At 35.7% G+C, this 20,737-nt stretch overlaps 1 protein-coding gene across 1 annotated transcript; it reads left to right on the top strand.

Annotated features, from left to right (window-relative positions):
• The first annotated feature begins 608 nt into the window (after positions 1-608).
• LOC129245034 (membrane-bound alkaline phosphatase) lies at positions 609-3,302 on the top strand. The gene is made up of 3 exons (XM_054882996.1): positions 609-741; positions 1,696-2,861; positions 2,934-3,302. The coding sequence occupies exons 1-3, from the start codon at positions 669-671 to the stop codon at positions 3,261-3,263; spliced, it is 1,569 nt and encodes a 522-aa protein (XP_054738971.1). The 5' UTR covers positions 609-668; the 3' UTR covers positions 3,264-3,302.
• Positions 3,303-20,737: the final 17,435 nt, after the last annotated feature.

Raw genomic sequence — 20,737 nt, 5'->3', positions numbered from 1 at the left:
CGACGTTCTTACCCAATTTGTGGTGGGCGTCTTGATACTCTCCAACGAGTGAAAGCCTTCGAACGGCACAGTCGAAAGTGTTATCGAAGTTATACCATTGCCTCGTGAGGGAATACCGCTATTAGGAAACCATTTTTGATTTGAAGTTCCATGTCACTAGTCGGCGTGTTGTTGTTGTAACAGCATAAGCATTCCCTGTATATGGGGAATGCTGCTGAAGTGGCAGTCCTTGTTCGGATATAAATCCGGGTCGTACCGGTAAAGTAGGACCGACCGTCGTGGGAACTAGTCGGCATCGAGCCCGGAGCTAACCGAATGATACTAATAAGCACACTCCGCTACACGCAGCCATATTAAAAATGCTCACACTGAAAAATGCTCAAACTGCTGACTATCAAAATAATATTCTACCTTAATTTTTAGTGTATCATAAATTCCCTCATCACTTAATTCAAAAGTAAATTTATGATGGCTAATATAGATTTAAGAACTGTACGTTCTTCACGTGTTCGATAAGATTAACCTTAGTAGTGGTGGAATGAATTTACCACCACTCTATTATTGGCTATAACTGCTTTTAGACCGTTCAGTTCAATTCAAGAAGTTGATCTCAAACCACACAAAAGCCGCAATCTTAACGCGAAAGTTTTCAAAATAATAACGTAGAAATGCTTATAAGATTCCTGTACGCCTTAACTTTGACGGGCCTATTGGTGTGCTCGGCGTTAGCACGTGACAAAGGTGAGTGGTCGATTTCAGATTTCGAGTGTGAATAACAGCAGTGAGAGTTAAAAGTATTGAAAAGAATTGTTAAACATTTCCAAAAAAATAAAATTTTAGGGAACGAGAACTTTGAGTTTAAAATACAAGTTACAACAGCAGCCTATGTCGAGAAATAATTTTCAAATGCGCTGTTTAAGAAGAAATATCTTTAAAAAATCGTAGAATAATTGGCAACACAGGACCCAAAAGTGGCAAAACAAGTTGTAAAAAATCAATGTGACTTTATTGTATCAAAATTCAATGGGCTGTAAAGCTGGGTACTTGAAAATTTTCATAAAATACTCTTTAAAAAGTTTGAAATCTTATAGAAAATTATTTAATTATTTTTTAAATTTGCACAATTTTTGAAACATGCATTTATGTGATTTTTGTAGGAGGATGAACTATATATTCATAAAAAAAGTTATTTAAATTAAATTAGAAACAAATAAATAATCAGAACATGAGTTACAGTTATTTAACGCAGTGTACATGGCTGAGTAATTTTTTCAGTACAACAACAAAGACAAAAAAGTAATATTGGCACATATTTAGTTCGTCCTATCAGAAACTAGAATCACTCCTAGCAATTTTAATCAACTTACCAACATTTCACCGCTTAAGTATGAAGGCGAAATCTAGTACGCAATTTGTCTAAGCATGTATGTATGTATGTGAGTCCAAAGAACTCAGACAGGTGTTGTGTAATTATCAGCAATGTTTTATGTACGTCAATAAATAGCATTTAATGTAATCTTTCTAAGCAAACTTTCTAGCAAACTTGAAAGTGTATCTTATCAAAACATTGACAGATTGCTCCATAGCGCTAGATTCTATTAACCGCTCACCATATAGCGTTGTTAATGAACTTTTAATAGTCCAAATATAAAAATCTTTTACATACGTTTTGTACATATTTTTTCTTCCCTCCAGCACATCCCCGCAGCAGCAGCTCAACTCGATTGGGCTCCGCATCTCACCTCACAAACGAAGCCGAACGCAATGCAAGCTATTGGATCGAGAAGGCACAGAATACACTCAGCAACAAAATCCTACAGGCATCGCAGCTGAGTTCGGAACGTGTGGCTAAGAATATCATCTTCTTCCTGGGCGATGGCATGTCCGTGCACACAATCACGGCCGCACGCAATTTAATGGGTGATAGCGCCAATCAGGTGTCTTTTGAGAAATTCCCCTATCTCGGCTTATCAAAGACATACTGCGTAGACCGGCAAGTAGCCGATTCAGCGTGTACGGCTACCGCCTATTTGGGTGGTGTGAAAGCCAACTACGGCACTATAGGTGTGAATGCCAAAGTCAAGCGTTACGATTGCACCACAGGACAAAATCCCGATAACTTTGTCGAGAGCATTGCCAAGTGGGTGCAAGATGCTGGCAAAGATGCTGGTCTGGTGACAACAGCACGCGTGACACATGCTTCACCGGCTGGCATGTACGCACATACCGCCAATCGTAATTGGGAAAATGATGCAACGATAATCGAGAATGGCTGCAGTGCCAAGGATAACGTGGATATAGCACGCCAACTGGTGGAATGGGATGTTGGTAAGAATTTGAAGGTGGTGATGGGCGGTGGTAGGCGCCACTTTATTAACACCACTGTCAACGATGAAGAAGGTCTGGCGGGCCATCGTACTGATGGACGCAATCTGATCCAGGATTGGTTGAAGGAAAAGCAAACAAATAATAAACAGGCAGCATACGTTTGGAGCAAGAAGGGTTTGAGTTTGGTGGATTTGGATAAAACTGAATATCTTTTGGGCTTATTTGCAAATTCACACTGTCCCTACAATGGAGATTTGGAGCGCACCAACTACAAACTTGTGAAACCATCGCTAACAGAGATGACCGAGGCTGCAATTAAGGTGTTGCGAAAGAACAATAACGGTTATTTCCTCTTTGTGGAAGGTGCACGCATCGATATGGCACATCACGAAACCTGGGCACGTATATCCCTGGAGGATACAGTGGAGTTTTCACGCGCTATTGAGCTTGCCCGAAATATGACTTCGGAAGAGGACACACTCATCGTAGTGACTTCGGATCACTCGCACACCATGACCATCAATGGTTATCCAGTGAGTAAAAAGTTACTTCTTTCATTTTAAACTAAGCCCATTAATGTTACTTACTTGCTTTGTTCCATTTAGTATCGCGATCAACCAATTACTGGCTTGTCTAACAAGTTAGCCGACGATGGTTTGCCTTTCACCATTTTGTCTTACGCCAATGGACCAGGTTACTACACTGCATACAATGATAAAACTGGTCGCAGCGAGATCACCGACGATCAGACAAAAGATGTAAATTTTGAATATCCCGCCACTGTGCCTTTATCCTCGGAGACTCATGGTGGTGATGATGTAGGCGTGTTCGCTTCCGGGCCATTTGCTCAATACTTCAGCGGCAATTACGAGCAATCAAATATACCAGCTATGATGGCGCGCGCACTTAATATTGGACCATTCGCTAATATTTAATTTATTTTTTAATAAAAAAATAGTATTTTGTTGACATTTTTTTCAACCCTCTAAACTTTTTATGAATATTATTTTAAATTTTCAAAAGCTTTAAATGAATTGCGGTTATCATATAATATAAAACAATGCTTATATTTACATGAGGCAGTACTGTGCCTCGACAAAAGATTATCTTAAAAACAAGTTGAAAGTGGATTATGACTACATTTTACGGTGGTCGCCGTAGTCTAATATTGATTACCATTCTGAAGTACACGGATTTGAAACACCAAATGATAGTAAACGATTTTTCTAAAAGCGGTCACCCCTCGGTAGTTAAAGGTAAACCTCTTGGAGTATTTCAGCATGGAAAATAACCTCATAACAAACCATCTGCAGTTCGGAGTCGGTGTAAAACTGTAGGTACCTCCATTTGTGGAAAAACGTCAAGGCGCTCACCACAATAAAGTGTGAAAGCGCCAATTATATGTACATATAATTATGAGTAGAAAAGAGCGCTACCTCGGAAAAAGTAAAATTTGCCGCAGCACTAAAAGATTGCGATGCTTACCATAAAGATAAACTATCGAATCAAATTTGTATTACCTTAATTAGACTACAGCTTCAATTCTTCTATGCGAAACACTTAAGACACATTTGGAATGGAGGATGTTTTATTTCCATGCTGCGCGGGTTCAAATAGCAACAAAACAGTGCATACACATTTTTTTGTTTTTGGTTTTATTTACTGTACCCCTTAGAATTAAAGTTAAGTCAAACAGTAATTTTTTGAATCTTGATCTAATTTAAATACTTATCAGACCGTTTGGTGGGCTCTTTTTTATTTAGATACAAGTATCTTCAACTAACTCACGCGAGGCGATCTTTTTGTTGTAGACAAGAAAAGCCGACTGTGTATGCGAAAGCAGTAGGAAGAGAGTTCGAGTGGGTCTACAATTTTTGACATATTTCCCACTGCTACTTTCAGTTTCATCTTCTACTATTTCAAGGTCTCTATGGCCATTTTAAGAGCTCTATGGATGTTGTTGTTTTTGGCATGCCATGATGCTGCCGACCTTGTTCTTAGTGCCTTGGATGTTAGTAGTATCTTTTGGACACTAGGTAATGTCCATACATCCAAATTGGCTTTATAATAGCATTGTATTATATCACTTGCTAGTGTCGTTATGCCATGCAGGTTTGAAGATTCCAAATTTATTTCTACCTTTTTGGCAAGAATGTGCCTTTCCCAGGTAAGACGTATTTAAATGTGTATACAACGGTTCACAGCATTGCTATCTAGGGGAATGACTTAGTTATTCACAACAGCTGATCATGCGTCATTCTTCATTCACTTTAATTCGCCAGATAAAAATCAAAAATGTTAATTTTTTTTGTGCATCCTAAAAATGCGTTCGTGCCTTCAGCATTGGAAATTGAAGTATGTAACTTATGACTCTTAATTTACAAGAAAAATTATAAAAAACAAAATCGTTGCAAGTCGAAAATAACAGCAGCACAAGTTTATTCGTAAATGTAATGTGGACCGTCGAAAAGTGGAGCACTCAGTTGGGCGATTGGTAGGCTCACCTGACAGTCCTATATCGCGCTGGAAGAATTCGAATAATAGTAAAAATATGACATAATTATTTTAAAATATGAAAATAATGAAGCGAAAAGATATAATTTTCTTCGATTTTCATTTGTTTGTAATCAATTGAATCTATTAAACGTGGTGTAGTAAATCAGCTGATTTTTTTTTTCGCCGTGTCTGAGCTATCAGCTCAGAATGAAACAAGACGAATTCATTATTTGTTTTCTAGTTTCCCTATACTTTGCTTTGACAATCAAACGTACAGAACATTGTTGTCGGTCTAGTGCCACCACGTTTAATGAATGCGCCTTATTTGTAAAAGATATTTTCGTGAAGTTTGTCAATTAGTCAGCTGTGACATCAATTACATCATTTATTGAATGCAGGGTTGCCTTTTATATTTTTTGTCCAATAATGAAACACAGTAAAATAATATTTTAAACGGTTTTATTGTTTTTCGAAATATTCTTCTTGGAAGTCAATATACTTCTGCATTCGCTTGAACCAATTTTCAAAGCACTTTTGCCACTCAGAAGTGGTAGAACCGCCAAAACGAACTGTTTAAAGGCTTCAAAAGCTTCTTCGTGCGTGTAAAAATGTTTAAATAAAAGTTCACTACAAAAATGCAAACTGAGCAATATATTTAAACTGCACAATTTTTTTTTTGCTTATGAATTTTTCCTCCGTATAAATTTTTTTTCTTTAAATTTAAGAAAAAAAAAAGAATTTTATATGAAAGAAAATGCACAAAATGACAAAATCATCGATAAAAAATTATTAAAAATCAATGCGATTTTTGAGATTTTCCAAACCTTCGTTTATTATCCTAAAATAAAATGGGCTGTAAAATTGCATAAATTGTTAATTGAATTGTCATCTGACCATTCCCCAATAATAATGATATATCAGAGCTCCTATGTATATGAAGGAATCCTCGAATAGAAACATACATATATAGCAAAAAAGCTTGCTAGGGTACATTCAGAGAAATAGTCATCCGTAAACTTGACAATAAAATAAGCTTAAAGACCTTCGACGAAATCAACAGTGCTATAGCCTATTTTAATAACACAATAATGAATGCCACTACGAAATCCACTCCACAAGAAACTATCTATTCCTCGAGCTACAACTTACCTGCATACAGCCAAGAAAAAATCAAGGCTGACATTTGACAAAAGCAAGCTGAACGCAGCTACAAAAGAAATCAAACAAATGTTATTCGACCATAAAAATAAGAAACTTAAGAGACGCATCGAAAATCTTGGACCCGGTTTAACAACAAACTATTCACTATGGAAAGCTACAAACAAAATCGAAAATAAAATTTTATACAAACCCCCTATCAGAGAACTTGATGGTAGCTGGACTAGAACAAATCTTGACAAGGCCGACGTTCTCGCAAAACACTTCAAAAGTTCTTTCACCAAGAATACGCTTAATGTAAACCTTTCCCAGGCCCATGTAAACCAAAAAATGTTACTTTAGAAGAAATAAAACAATTGATATGTAAGAGAACTGGTCCTAAGAAGTCGCCAGGATACGACCTAATAACTGGAAAAATTTTAAGAGAATCCCCAGAGAAGAGGCTTATCTATATTACATATATAAGGAACATGATCAATCAAATGTTCAACGTGAAATATTTCCTAAAAGTATGGAAAATTGCTCTAATTATTGCAATACCAAAACTATGCAAAGATCTTACGCAAGTAACTTTATAGAGACCTATAAGTCTACTGCCTGTATTATCAAAAAATTTTGAAAAGTTAATTTTTGACAGAATCGAGCCCACATACAAAAAGATAAAATAATACCTTGCCACCAATTCGAATTCAGGCTAAAAACATTCCAGCTCCAGCAATTTCACAAAGTTACAAACAAAATTCTTGAAGACATCGATAAAAAACGAACGTGTGAAGCAGTATATCTCGACACAGAATGGCATGCAGGACTCCTTATACAAATTAATGAAAAGCTATATAATTGGAAGACAATTTTATGTAAAATTCGAAGATAAGCATTCTGATATACTAACAATGGAAGCAGGTGTAGCGCAAGGTACTGTCCTTGGGCCGCTTCTTTACCTTCTTTATACAGCTGACGACACTGTCTTGCACGCATCAGACAAAGATCCAAGGAAGCCTGCTTATATACTTCAGGAATTACTTAACAACACCATTCAATGATTCGGGAAATGGGGAATTAAAATAAACGAAGATAAAACCGTTAACGTCACATACACTAATAAGAGAAAAAAGCAATACAATCCAATATTCATAAAGAATAAACAAATCCACCACGGCACAAAGGCAAAATACTTAGGTATGATTATAGACAATAAACTTAAGTTACACATTAGACAAAAACCACGCGAAATCAAGACTAGGTTTAAAGAACTTCATTGACTTTTGGGAAAAAATTCAACGCTCTCACTAGAAAATAAGATACTAATATATAAAGTAATTATAACACCAATATGGACATATGGCTCAGAGCTTTGGGGAACTGCAAGCAGTACAAATATAATTATACAACAAACGCAACAGATACTTTTTACATAATATCAAAAGCAGAATGGTATATACTAAATGATAATATCCATAGAGACCTAAAAGTAAAAACTGTCCATGAAGAAATACGTAACTACATTGTAGCAGGGAAATTCGTAACTTCCATTAAAAGAGGAAACCGAGACGAGGAGACTTAAGCGCAAAAGACCAACTGATCTGCAGATTTTAATGGTGTCACACTTTTATGAATAAGAATGAATAAATATATAATTAAATAACGAATTAATTTCTTAAACCAATAATATTAAAATATTATTGAAACCCAAAGAGAAAGAAAAATTGTAAATATTTTAAACTTAAATAGAAACAATAATAAAAGCTTAAAAAAATTCCGTACTCAAAAGCTTTCTAGAACTTCTAATTAGGTAGGTAGGTAGGTAGGGTGGTTGTCGCAAGACACACTTAGACCTTCAGCAGGTCCATTGTGATACCACTGGAGCTTATCCTTACTCTACGTGTTCCTTTTCAAACCATCCGGTTGCTTTAATAAACGAGCAGAGCTTCGTTAGTTTTAGATGGGCTATGTCCGCTACATCGGTTAGAAATGCTGTATCGAGAGTGCGCAGCCTTCTCATAGCTAGGCTTTCACACTCACATAAAAGGTGTCTGACTGTTTCCTCTTCTTCTGTATTAAGACAGCTTCTACAGAAATCGAAGTAAGGGAGTCCTAACCTTCTAGCGTGGCTGCCTATTAAGCAATGACCAGTTAAAACACCTATCATTTTTCTTATAGATTCTCTGTTGAATCGTAGCAAGATCTTCGATCGACCGCTGTTCCAGTTCGGCCATGTCTGTCTGCTTAGTTCGCATGTTGTGAGGTTTTGCCAGATTGTATTTACCTTTTTGATGGTTTCCCTGTCTATAAGTAATTTACAAGTGGCTATGGGCATGGGTATCAGCGCCTTATCCGGTTCGAGACCGAGCGTTGTACCGGTTCTTGCGAGTTCATCCGCCTTACAATTTCCTGCAATGTTTCTGTGGCCTGGTACCCAGATAAGGTGCACCTTGTAGCACTTAGATACGTCATCTAGTAGTTTAAAACATTCTAGAACTGTTTTTGACGAGTGTGTTTTTGATTCCAGCGCTTTTATTGCTGCTTGACTGTCCGAGTAAATGAAGACTTCATTTGCGGATAATACTCTCGTTTTTATCTCTTTAAGCCCTTCTTTTATGGCAGTGACTTCCGCCTGAAATACACTGCAATGATCAGGCAAGCGAAATGATTGGCATACTCCGAGTTTGTCGGAGTAGACCCCTCCGCCTACTTGATTGTCTAGTTTTGAGCCATCTGTGTAGATGTTTAAGTCATTTATTTTGACAATGAGCCCGTTATCCCATTCCTCTTTGGAAGGAAATACTGTGACAAAGGATTTATCGAAATTGATGTCCTTGGTCTTACAGAAATCCGTTGTGCTGGGAATGCAGGGGAATTTTTCCAAAATTGAGGAGTGCCCTCTTTGGTACGTTCTGAGTAGGCCGATTTCTCTTAGTCTGAGAGTTGCTTTGGCAGCTGTTTGCTTACCGTACTGCTCTATTGGTAAAATGCTAAGAATAATATTTAGTGCATCTGTGGGTGTGGTTCTGAGGGCCCCGCAGATGCAAAGACTGGCCATTCTTTGTACGTGTGCCATGGTTCTTTTGACGTACAATTTATCTAAAGCTGGCCACCATACTAATATGCCGTATGTTAGGATTGGTCTGACAATTGCCGTGTAAAGCCAGTATACGATAGATGGGGAGAGACCCCAACTTAGTCCTATTAGCTGTTTACAAGAGTATAGTGCTATTGTCGCCCTTTTTACTCTATCTTCGACATTTGCCTTCCATGTTAGCTTTCGGTCTAGTATTAGACCTAGGTAGCGGGCCTCATCACTGAATGACAGTGCCGTTCCACCTAGAGTCGGAGGAATTATATTTGGAATTTTGTGTTTCCTGGTAAATAGGATGAGTTCAGTTTTATTGGGGTTGACGCTTAGCCCATTTGCTTTTGACCAGTTTTCAACCAAGTTCAGTAAATCCTGCATGATTTCTATGAGTGTATTGGGGAATTTCCCCCTTACTACCATTGCAACATCGTCCGCATATGCTACTACGTGTTGTCCTCTCTCCTCTAGGCTCTTTAGCAATGAGTTTAGTGCCAGCACCCATAGGAGAGGGGACAGCACGCCGCCTTGAGGTGTTCCTCTGCTAACTTTTTTCTTGATCTCTGAGGCCCCTAGGGTTGCGGTCACAAATCTGCTCAAGAGCATGTTTTTGATGAACTCAACCAGAGCTCCAGAGATCCCGAAATCCGTCAGTGCCTTTATTATGGTATCCGGTAGGATGTTGTTGAAAGCGCCCTCGATATCTAGGAAGGCTACCAGTGTGAATTCTTTGTTATACATTGACTTCTCGATTTCTGTAACAAGTGAGTTAAGTGCTGTTTCGGTTGATTTCCCTTTACAGTACGCATGTTGTGAGATGCTGAGCTTATTAGGGCTGATGTTAGCCCTAATGTTTCTTCTAATTAAGAAATAAGTAATTTTGATGAATGTCTCTAAATTTCGTACACATTTTCGTTCTTTAATTCATACGGATTTTGTTGAACAATGACAAAATTTTTATTGAGAAAGAGTTGACATTAAATTTTGAAATTATGTGACAAAGTTTATGAGTACAAGGGGTAAGTGATTTTTGCTTGACGTGTGTGTATATAAGTTCATTTAACGAGAAAATGCACAAATTAGGGGAAGATGCAATATCACACGTAAATAAATGATTATAACAACTTTTTCACATACCATTGAGATAGAAACTTTGCTATGAGTATTGTCGTATATTCCTATCAACAGAGGCTATCATATGATCGGTCAAATTCATGACACTGTTCTTGCACGGTGCACACCGCATTTGCCGCAAATCTTGATAGTGAAAATGTTAACTTTATCTCTTGATTTTGCATAGGTGCAGCCTGCAGACTCTACAATAACCGGGAAAGTAGAAGAAAACTTTCAGACAAAGTCATTCAGATACTCGAAATATTCATCACAATCAACTCGGCTGTTGAGCTTTATAAATGTAAATATAAAGGAACGCTGTGTTTCTATTTTATGATACAATACTGCGCATAAAATTTTTCAACTCATACCAAACAAAACAAATTTACAAATAATAAAATTTGAGTACTGTAGTTTCGGTTACAAATGCTGCGCCTGACTGACATACAACTAATATGTCGAGCTAGAGTATACTTGTATCCATCATATACGGTCAAATAACTACATAGTACAAAAACACCACATAAGTGCACCCGTAGTAGTAGCCACCGAAGGACCGACAGTAGCTGCAAAATTGCTAACTCTATCGAATTAAATGTCAATTCAGCATATTACGAAAACATCGTTAGCTTCACCGTTTGCTCGCTCCGGCCAACATCCCTGGACAATTCGATATTATAAGTTTGCACATGTATACATACGTGGAAGCACATATGAGTTATGCCATGTTTTGATGTATGCCCTTATGCAAAAAAGTGGAATCTATGCATACTCGTGTATGTAGTGTATGCTCGGTGTCGCGCTGAATGCTACATTGCAATTGGTGTCATTTGACATATGGAAGCTGAACATTAAGCAAAAGGAATGTCAATCAGCAATGTGAGTGAATAAATGAAAGCAGAATTGTATAAAATATTCCAGTTTAATTACATAATTGGGTTAAATCAGCCGCGGTTCTTACTTAGCAATTATTTCACAGATACCTCAATACTTGTGTGCCATATATTTAATGATTTTCCACAAGCTCTAGAAAATACTGCTTCATAGCTGTTTTCTGAAATATTCACGAATCCATCTCCAACTTTCCGAACAGTGTTTCCAAATGAAACTCTTCGAATGTAAAATACGGACTACTCATTCATTTGAGATACCATACGTTATTAGCCACATCACGCTTATCCATACTTGGGTCTTCACAAACAATATCGGGTAGGGTACGAAATTTGTATACTACAATATTCTGTATTTGTATTGTAAAATATTACTATGTAGATAAAATTCTTTATTAATTTATTTATTTATTAATCGACAAACGAGATGCTTACAGACTATTAGATGGATAGGTACAGGCAAAGACCTTATGATAAGAGTCTTGTAAGTAACTTCTCAAGAGTAAACTTAGAGTAAGAGAAATCAAGGTAAGGAAGAAGAATAAACATTAAACTGAACTAGTGTCCTTCTAAAAGGGGCATTCATTCCATAAACAGTTTTAGCAATACAACGGAAAATGCGTGAGGGTACATTAAAATTAATTTTATTGAGCAGATACAGGTAATATATCGAGGAGGCAAAAATATCAAAGACAAAACACATCCACAACAGAACACACCTAGACTCTAAGGACATTAGACTTATTAATAAGCAACGAGAACGATAGGACAGAATGGGATCAACAAATTTCATCGAGCGCAAAGCAAAACGTACAAAACCTCTCTGAACAGACTCTAATTTATTAATATAGACTACATGAAACGGTCTCCAAACGAACTAAGGACGAGTACAATAGTTTGAGAGTATAAGGATCAGAAAACCAAGAACTATTTCAACGAATAAAGGCTAACATTGCGAACAATTTAGAAAGAATATAAATTATGTGGATGGTGAAGTTGAGCTTGGAGTCAATATAAACCTCCAAGACTTATAATTCACTAACTGTCTTTATCGGAGAGTTTGAGATGGAGTAAACTTTTGGAACAATATACATACTTTCTCTTACGAAGTACTCCCATCTGCAGAAGCTGTCAAGCGGAAGGGGTGAAAGAAAGTCCTTTCCACTACTTATTAGAATGTCCAGGGCTAGCTAGAGCACGACTCCGCTCCTTCGGTAAGCCGTTTTTACAGCAAATTAAGGAAATCTCAGGCATCGAGATAAAGGATCTGACCTGGAAACACTAAAAACAAAAAAAAAGACATCAAAACACGAGATAGTGGTAGTAAAACGGTACTGGTCGCTAATTAGGATTATTTCAGTGGAAATATTCAACCACTCCAAAAACAACAGCAACTTACGAAGTACAGTGACATTTACTAACGTTAAGAAACAAACGATTACGCACATACCACCTATATAATTATTCAACTCACGCAGGAGAGTGAATGAATCTTCTGGACATTTAATTTCATAATAGATTTTCAGATCATCCACGCATAGAAGAAAAGTACGCATTGAAAAACAGGAAAAATATCGTTAATTAATTTCGAAATGATGTATTGTCAAAATTCTGCTATATAAATTTCTGTGTTAAAAATTTTGAGAAGCGTACGGATAATGAAAAGAAGAAGTACCCCTTCCTAATATAGGGGTTTTCAGTAAGAGCGCTTCAACTTTTGAACTTTTTTGAATAAAACGCAAACGGTTTGACTTTTTTAACTAATTTTTTTTTTATTATCGAGTTTGAACATATACATTTAAGTATGAAATTCGATTTCTTTTGCATGACCACCGCGTGCACGTTTTACGAAGTCCAATCGTTGAACCCAATTTTCGACCAATCTTTTGCATAAATCGGCCGAAATTCCAGCAATTTCGCGTTCAATATTGGCTCTGAGGTCACAAATCGTCGCCGGCTTGTTACTGTAGACCAATGACTTCACATAACCCCAAAACGGAACGGCTTGTTAAATGGACCGTAAAATGGCCGTAATGCTCTTAAAGTAGCAGCAACAGAACGATTATTTTCATAAAAAATTTGCACGATTTGCAATCGTTGCTCAAGTGTGTAGCGTTCCATGATGAAATGTATACTAATGAAGTTTACAAATGACAAGCGAAAAATAAAAAAACGCACCTATTAAATAACCCTATATTAAGGTAGTATTATTAAAATAACTAGTGCTGATTTCAAAAATGAGTTGAGCGAGTTGACAGATCAAAATAACATTTTTTTTGTGTTCAAACGAAAGCTGAAACATTAATTTATATTTTTCTATTGGTTAATAGCTCAGCCAACCTATTATAATTTTCATCCAACCTGTTTTATATTAAGAGTACTCGATTCAATCGTCAACCTCTTATCCGTAATTTGAAAGCTATTCTATACCACTGTGGCAATCGCACAGAGTGCCAGAGGTCAAAACCTAAATGAAATTAAGTGTATCCTAACTTACATACACACTTAAGTAAATGCTTTTTCTAACCTATTGCTAAGAGCAAATTGCGCTTGATGTCAACATTTTCATATAATATTTCATAAATTTGTTTGCATACTAGTACAAAATTTTTTTTTTTTTTATGTGAAATAAGTCAATAAATACACAGTTCTGAGCAACACTTCTGACCTGATTACGTAAAGTTACCGTTGCATGTAAACGTGTAAGTATAAATGCACACATACATACAAGTTTTTATTATACAAATTTGCAAATGCATTTCTTGCATGGATCATTTAAATCATATATAAACCAGAAAAAGTATGTAGTAAAGAGGAATGTCACTGTAATTTGACTATTATAGAGTTTCGTCTCAGGTCCAGTCAAAAGAAAGCAAATTAAGCACATATTTTGAAGGGAAATTCATTTTCAACCCAATCGCAAGTATTTCTGACGAGCTGAATACTCGCGGATTTATTTTTCTCCAGAAAAAAATTCTCCAATTCTAGACTCCCGAAGAGAAGATTTTTCCTCGAAATACTGGGAGTACGAAAATCGAACTTCGAAATAGCTTAATTCTGCATTGTGACAGTTCTAAGTCGTTTGGATTATGTAAGAATTGAAATTGTTTCAAATAAAGTTGAAAAAAGAGGAAGAAAGTAAAATAAATTATTAAAAAATACATAATACGAGTAGAAAGAGCTTCCCAAATAGTAGCAAAAGAAGGAACTGCTAAGTTGAAACAGTGGTACTTCGACCATTGCAGCTTCAGCTTTTTTGCTGAAGGTAGATACATATGAAATGGAAAAAGATGCGAAAGGTTCTCGGGCCCAATCCACTATGAGTAAAGTCCTTGATCTGATGGTTCAGATTTTTGAAACACATTTAGCAACTCTAAGCGAAGAAGTCGCTTGCGATAGCGCAACGGATATACATACTTTAACGTCACCTCAATATTTAGAAGCATCCCAAAGCATTAGAAACATAATCAGAAGCACACTCTACATAGAATAAGCAACAAAGTGGTATCCCAATTTTCAAGAATTCTAAATAATTTTAATAAATTATTTTTTCTTAACACTAACCGTACCGGTGTATCACGTATACCTATTCTTATAGCAACCGGTCATTTGATTGGTTATGAAATAATTGTTTTTTCAAAACAAATTTTTAGTTTTTTCTAATATATAATTAATATTTTCAAATAAAAATGAAATAATAAATCATACATTTTCATTTTTTTGTATTATGTAATACAAAGGAAACAAGAGATTATAAGTGCAGCCTTTAAATTTAATTTTGTAACCGGTCATTTGACCGGGCGCGGTACGGTTAGTGTTAATGTAAAAAATACACACAAAAAAATAAAAATTATTGTTAAAGCATTGACGTTCTTTCCTTTTCCTTTTCCTAACCTCCTCCTTACTGCCTGAATAAAAAACTCTCGCGCTTCGAGAATTTCCTTGTATCATGTTTTGAAATAACTTTAGTTTACTCTTGTTGGGGTTTTTTGGTCTTAAAACTAAATTTTAGTCGAAGTTGAGAAGTTTAAATTCTTACATTTCTGTTCTCATGGCTGGCGGAAAAATTATTTGAAAATGCCATCACATTCTCTTTTTTTTTGTTGCATTCGTGAAAACTACTTTTTTCATAAAAAAAAACTTTTTTTTTTCGAAGTTCGTTTGTGAAAAGAGGGACGAGAGTACTCGTACAGAAAAATCTCCCATGGATTTTCTATTCAGAATCGAGCTGTTTATGTTTATTGATATACTCGTATGTATGCAAGTAGTAGAGGCATTTCCAAATGACCTCACGTGTACGCTTACGAAGTCGATTTTTTTGGTTAAATTCAAGGACTATTAGGCGTACCTGGTGATCTACTTCCATGGACTGTAAGCGCATTTCCAAATGAAAATTCGTCAAATAATAATAGTCCCATGACAAAAGGCAAGGACAATGGCCGGAAAAAATGTGGCTTGAGCGATTAAAAAATGTTTCTATTAACTCAATTATTCTGGGCTCTGTTGGACAAACTATCATACAAAAAAAAAACTATTATTTTTCGAATTGCAGTTTTTACATAAATGCATTTAAATTATTATTTTTCCTCGATTCTCAAACGAAACTCTTTCAGTTAGTAAATTATAGATTTTCTGGGTATCATCGGTCAAAATAAGGCACTGCTAGAAAGAAACTCGATCCTGAAAAACCCTCCAGATACTTAAACATAAAAACCGTACATACGACAGGGCAAAGGAGCTGTGTGGCTTTTCTTTTCGTTAGCGATACCCAGATGATGCTATAAAATGTGTAGTTGAAAAAATAGTCTACAGTCTACTTTTTTTAATCAAATGACCAAACCACCTTTCCATTGTTTAAGAGCTTAGCTGATTTGCCTCATTTAATGTTATATGCTATTTCGGGAAATGAAGTTCCCGGTTTGTGAATATCCCCACAGAGTCCGGTGAAGCATCCACCAGTAACATGCTAACTTATATTGAGATATTACACCCTGCGACAAAAATCTTTTTTTTTTGTTATACAGGAAAAATTTCATATACAAGTGAAGCAATACAGAATATATCCAGCTGTTTAAAAAAATTTAATTGCTTTTCGCCAGAACAAGTACAGATTTTTTGCATCTATTTAATTTCGTTGGAGGAAAGTTCATCTATTTTCTTTTTCACTTTTCAATAAAAAATATAAAAAAAAACAAGATGAACATGAAGGTGAAAATTAAACCAAGTTTTAAAGAACGACCGAACATTGATTTTTGAGGTCGGGCTAAACCAAACATTTTGCAGAGTCCAAGTAATAAACAATCATGACTTTGAAAGAATCCAGTATTTTTATAATACCGATACAGAAAATTGATATAAGTCTCAATCGCATTAATTTGAACTCATAATAGGTATATGTATATTTAAGCTTGTAAAAATAACAAACAAACAAAATACAGGCAGTGAATACTTAATACTTAATAAGTAATGTAAACCCAATAGCCGATCAGCATTTTCACGTTCCTAACGGCACTGTCTATCGATTTAAAGCTGGTTTGCCGCAGTCAATAATTACTCACTGGCCACAATCGATGGGGGAGCAGATGATATTTCACAGCAACTAAACAAAATTTGGATTTGATACTATTTGATGGTGTTGGAAAAATGTTACAAATACTAAAAGTTGGTAAAATTCTTGAACAAAAAAACTTAAAGATACTAGTAAGTTCGACCAACGCCCCGAATGTTTTTTTATTTATTTTTATTTTTTGCCCGAGCTCAAGCGGAAACCGAGCGGAACTTTTGTGGCCGAAGCCGATGTCGAAGTTCGGTCGCTCTCTACAAATTTTTTTTTATATTGTAGATATATCCAATTTCGTTCGTGAGTATAGTGAGTATATTTAGTCCTTTGAAACTTAAAAATAATTTAAAAATTAAATTGATGAGAAAAACGAAAGCGGACAAGGCATCATTACTATACTTCGTCACGCCATAGCCTCTCTTACAAGTTAAGTCCGTTATAGATATGAAATTATAATACTGTTTTGAATGAAGTTAGTTTTAATCAATCATGCAAATATTAAAAAAACAAATTTGAAATGACCATTTCTCATATTCATTAATTTGTCATATAATTAAAATCTATAATTTAGATTCAAATGAAATTTTTACTGGATAACTTTAATTGTCGCACAGTGTTGTTAAATAAATAATGTCAACCTAAAAAAGTGATGCTCTAAGCTCCACTAGGAGTTAAAGGAAAACATACGAGTATATATAAGTACATATATAAAAAAGTTACCATATTAGAATAGAAGCGTTTGGCAACGCAAGTGGAAGTAATCCTTTGATGCGATTCGATTCTGGACTTATAGGAACTTCATCCAAGGGCATCCAAGTCGTCTACCGTATTTGCCGAACTTTCTCGTAGCCCAAACGAAATATTTATATGATGAATTACCTAAAATATTGCAATCGACACCGTTTCCATCCACCACCAGATATATCTTTCTAATGTATAAATAGATATAAAGGTCACTTAGTATATTTTATGACCAGGCCATACGAGTATAAGAAAAAGGCTTAGTAGGCCACTTATTCGTTGGTCATTTATTAAGGGATGTAAAAGTAAATAGTTAGAGCTAGGAAAAACAATGATAGATCTTTTACATCTTAGTTCTTTCTCTGGTATAATATTTTATCTTAACTTTCGAAGAAAACTTAACTTTGTACCAAATGAAACAAAAGAAAACTCAAATTTCAAGTCATATGGAGACAGACTTTTATTAGAAGTGCAGTGGTACTCGAACGGCAAAAGATGCTAACTTTATGCCATTCGTTATACTGGAGCACCGCTGTAGCTTTAAGCCCCTGTATAAAAATAAACTTTATAAACAAATTTTTTTCGGTAATTACTTTGTCCTAATCCCGAGACGTGTAGATTCTAAACTCTTTTTACTTTGGGCTATTTTCTAATTCGCACCAACTCTGCATATAATAATTATATAAAAAAATATACATATATGTATACATACCTACGTACATACATATGCGAAGCAACTATGACCATTTCGTATGGTTGCATCGTTACCGCTATTACATAAAATCCATACCGTTGCAATGCGCAATAAAATGCAACGAACCTAACTAGGTTACGGTATTTAAAATGAGCGAACGAGGACGGTACTCACCGGATAACACAGAAAGGATTCTTGACGTTACGAGCTGAGTCGAATTGAGAGCAGAGGCTGCTACTGCTGCATACTCGTGTACATACGTATCATATCGACCTGGTACTTAGTCAGAATGGCAGTCGAAAAACAAGTGCTATAAAAACAATAGCAATGACAATGGATTTTCTGCATAACCACTTCAGTTAACTGAGAATTCAGCATGACAACAAAACTTGACTTGAATGTCCGTGAAAAGGTTGCCAACGCTATTTTAATGTTTAGTGTGCTATAAATTCTTATAATTTTCCACGCTATAATATCTCTTGGCATTATTACAAAATTTCATTATTATTCTTTCTGCTATACTGTATTTTTTTGTATTTGTATTTTGAAATGCATATACGTGCATAAATATGTGTCATTCGCAAACTATGCTGGACTTCATAGCTGATTTTTAAAATTGATTTTCTTCAGAACTCAGATGTGACAGTTTGTTAAATACTTAATATTTAATGTCATTTTTTATTTTCCACATTTAGGATAAATTTTTCATCCGATATTTTTTAATGTTTTGACACCAGCCTATTAACTGTAATTCAGTAACTGATTTTTACGGTCAAAATCAACTGTTAAAAAACGAAAACAATATTTGTCTGCCGACAGTAAATACTTTTTATGATTTTCTATTTAACCCACCCGAGTGAGAATAGCGTGGAAATAAGTTAACACCGGCGTTTGCAAGCGAAAGGCATTTATTTTTTAAATATTCCCTTCAAAAGTTTGTCTTGTTACATTCAATTATACTTATGTTACAACTAGGCTAAGAGAAGATCAGGAGAGTTGTTTAACCCCTCAAGAGAGAACATCTCGAAGGTCGTGGCTTGTGTCACCGGTCATTGGCACTCTTATAAGCTAGGAATATTTTCGCATGAATACTGCAGAAGTTGTAGATACGAAGAAAAAGTAGAGGAGGAAAAGTAGAATGCTTCCTTTGTAATTGTCCAGCCTTAGCTAGGAGTAGAGCAAGGTTGTTGGGATAATATAATTTTGACTATCTTACGGAACTATTCGGTGTTGGGATAAAACATATTCTACGCTTCGTAAGAGAGTCTAACCTGCTTCATGAAAACTAAGAGTAGGGTTCCCGTGTTACACAATGATACAATAACGGACCTATATGGCCTAAGTGAGTTTGGCTACTCTCAGCCGACTGCCACAAAAACCTAACCTAACCTACATTCAATGCGTTTATGTGCGTGTATAGAAAAATCTATACTCGTATTTACCTCCTAATTTTATTTGAAATCTTACAAAACGTCGTTGAAAAAAATCTTTCAAGCAATAGCGTTAATTAACGAGAAATCACTTCAAACTTCTGGGAATGTTTTCTCAGCAACGTTAAATGGCCGATTGAGCAAGTTAGTCGAAGATGTTGCACTTTTCGAAGGTTTCGGGCAAGTACATGTTGTTCGATGGCAGAATTAGGAATTAAAAGCTAAATTATAAGGGAATTACTAATAATAAAAGTTTATTCCAAATAATTTTTTTTTATTATTTCATCTAAATTTGGACCCTTACGCCGGATACACTCTTGTAATCTGGTATCCGTACTCTGTGCCTCTCGCTGGAGAAGATATTTGCTTTATTTGCTGAGATCGTCGCAGGGCTGGTTTCATAGACTTTACTTTTGAGGTGCCCTACAGAAAAACTGACATAGGGTAACCTGTGTGGCCAGTACTTTTACAGTTTGTTAGGGAAAAAATCACGCAGTATCGTCATGGTCTCTCTGGCCGTGTGCGGCTAAAACTATGTGACACCGTCTGCAGAAATTGGCGATTTTCAAAAAATATTATCTAATTATCCCACTGCTGGACAATGCACACCAAATTGTCAGTTTGGGCCTGTGAAGTGGCTGTTAATGTTTTAATAGTGGGTTCTGTCCTTTAGGTGACCAATAATGGCAATTTTGGTTATTTACACTTCTATTTAAATGAAAATGGACTTCTTCACTCTAAAAGAAAGTGTTCACTGTACGAAATCGATTCAACATTGTCTCGCAGAAATTTTTACGCGAATTGTAATCGTTAAGGTTAAACGCTTGCACGATTCGAATTTTAAAGTAATAAGTCTTGTTGTACCGACCTACGAACGAATCAAATCTTCAATTGGATCACGACTACCTCCCCTGGAACATCGAATATTGTACAGTGAACAATATCTACGCCCATCTTCGATTGCGAATTATTTAAAAAATAATATTAAATATATTAATTAGTTTAAAAATATCGAACAAAATCCTAAAAAATTCCTGTTGCCTATTATTTTAACTTTCCTTCGGTTATACAAGTACTACTATTATTTTCACTGCAACTGTGCCTGAGTATGTGTAGGTACTTATGTGTGTGCATCTGTGAAAGATACCATTAGAATAATCTTCAAACAAACTGCATTGGCCTATTTTCCTATTCAACTATTCAAAAACTTTGTATGCGCAACATCTGGCCCATAGCTGCTAATGCAGTGGCACTGCG

This window comes from Anastrepha obliqua, chromosome 4, assembly GCF_027943255.1.
Source record: "Anastrepha obliqua isolate idAnaObli1 chromosome 4, idAnaObli1_1.0, whole genome shotgun sequence".
Classification (NCBI taxonomy): domain Eukaryota; kingdom Metazoa; phylum Arthropoda; class Insecta; order Diptera; family Tephritidae; genus Anastrepha; species Anastrepha obliqua.
This window is presented reverse-complemented; position numbering and strand designations above follow the sequence as displayed.

What these genes read in the sequence shown, in the direction of transcription:
- LOC129245034 (XM_054882996.1), top strand. Translation starts at nt 669, where the DNA reads ATGCTTATAAGATTCCTGTACGCCTTAACTTTGACGGGCCTATTGGTG. An exon ending in GGCGTTAGCACGTGACAAAG is followed by an intron (nt 742 to 1,695) that starts GTGAGTGGTCGA and finishes TCTTCCCTCCAG; the next exon opens with CACATCCCCGCAGCAGCAGC. An exon ending in TGACCATCAATGGTTATCCA is followed by an intron (nt 2,862 to 2,933) that starts GTGAGTAAAAAG and finishes TGTTCCATTTAG; the next exon opens with TATCGCGATCAACCAATTAC.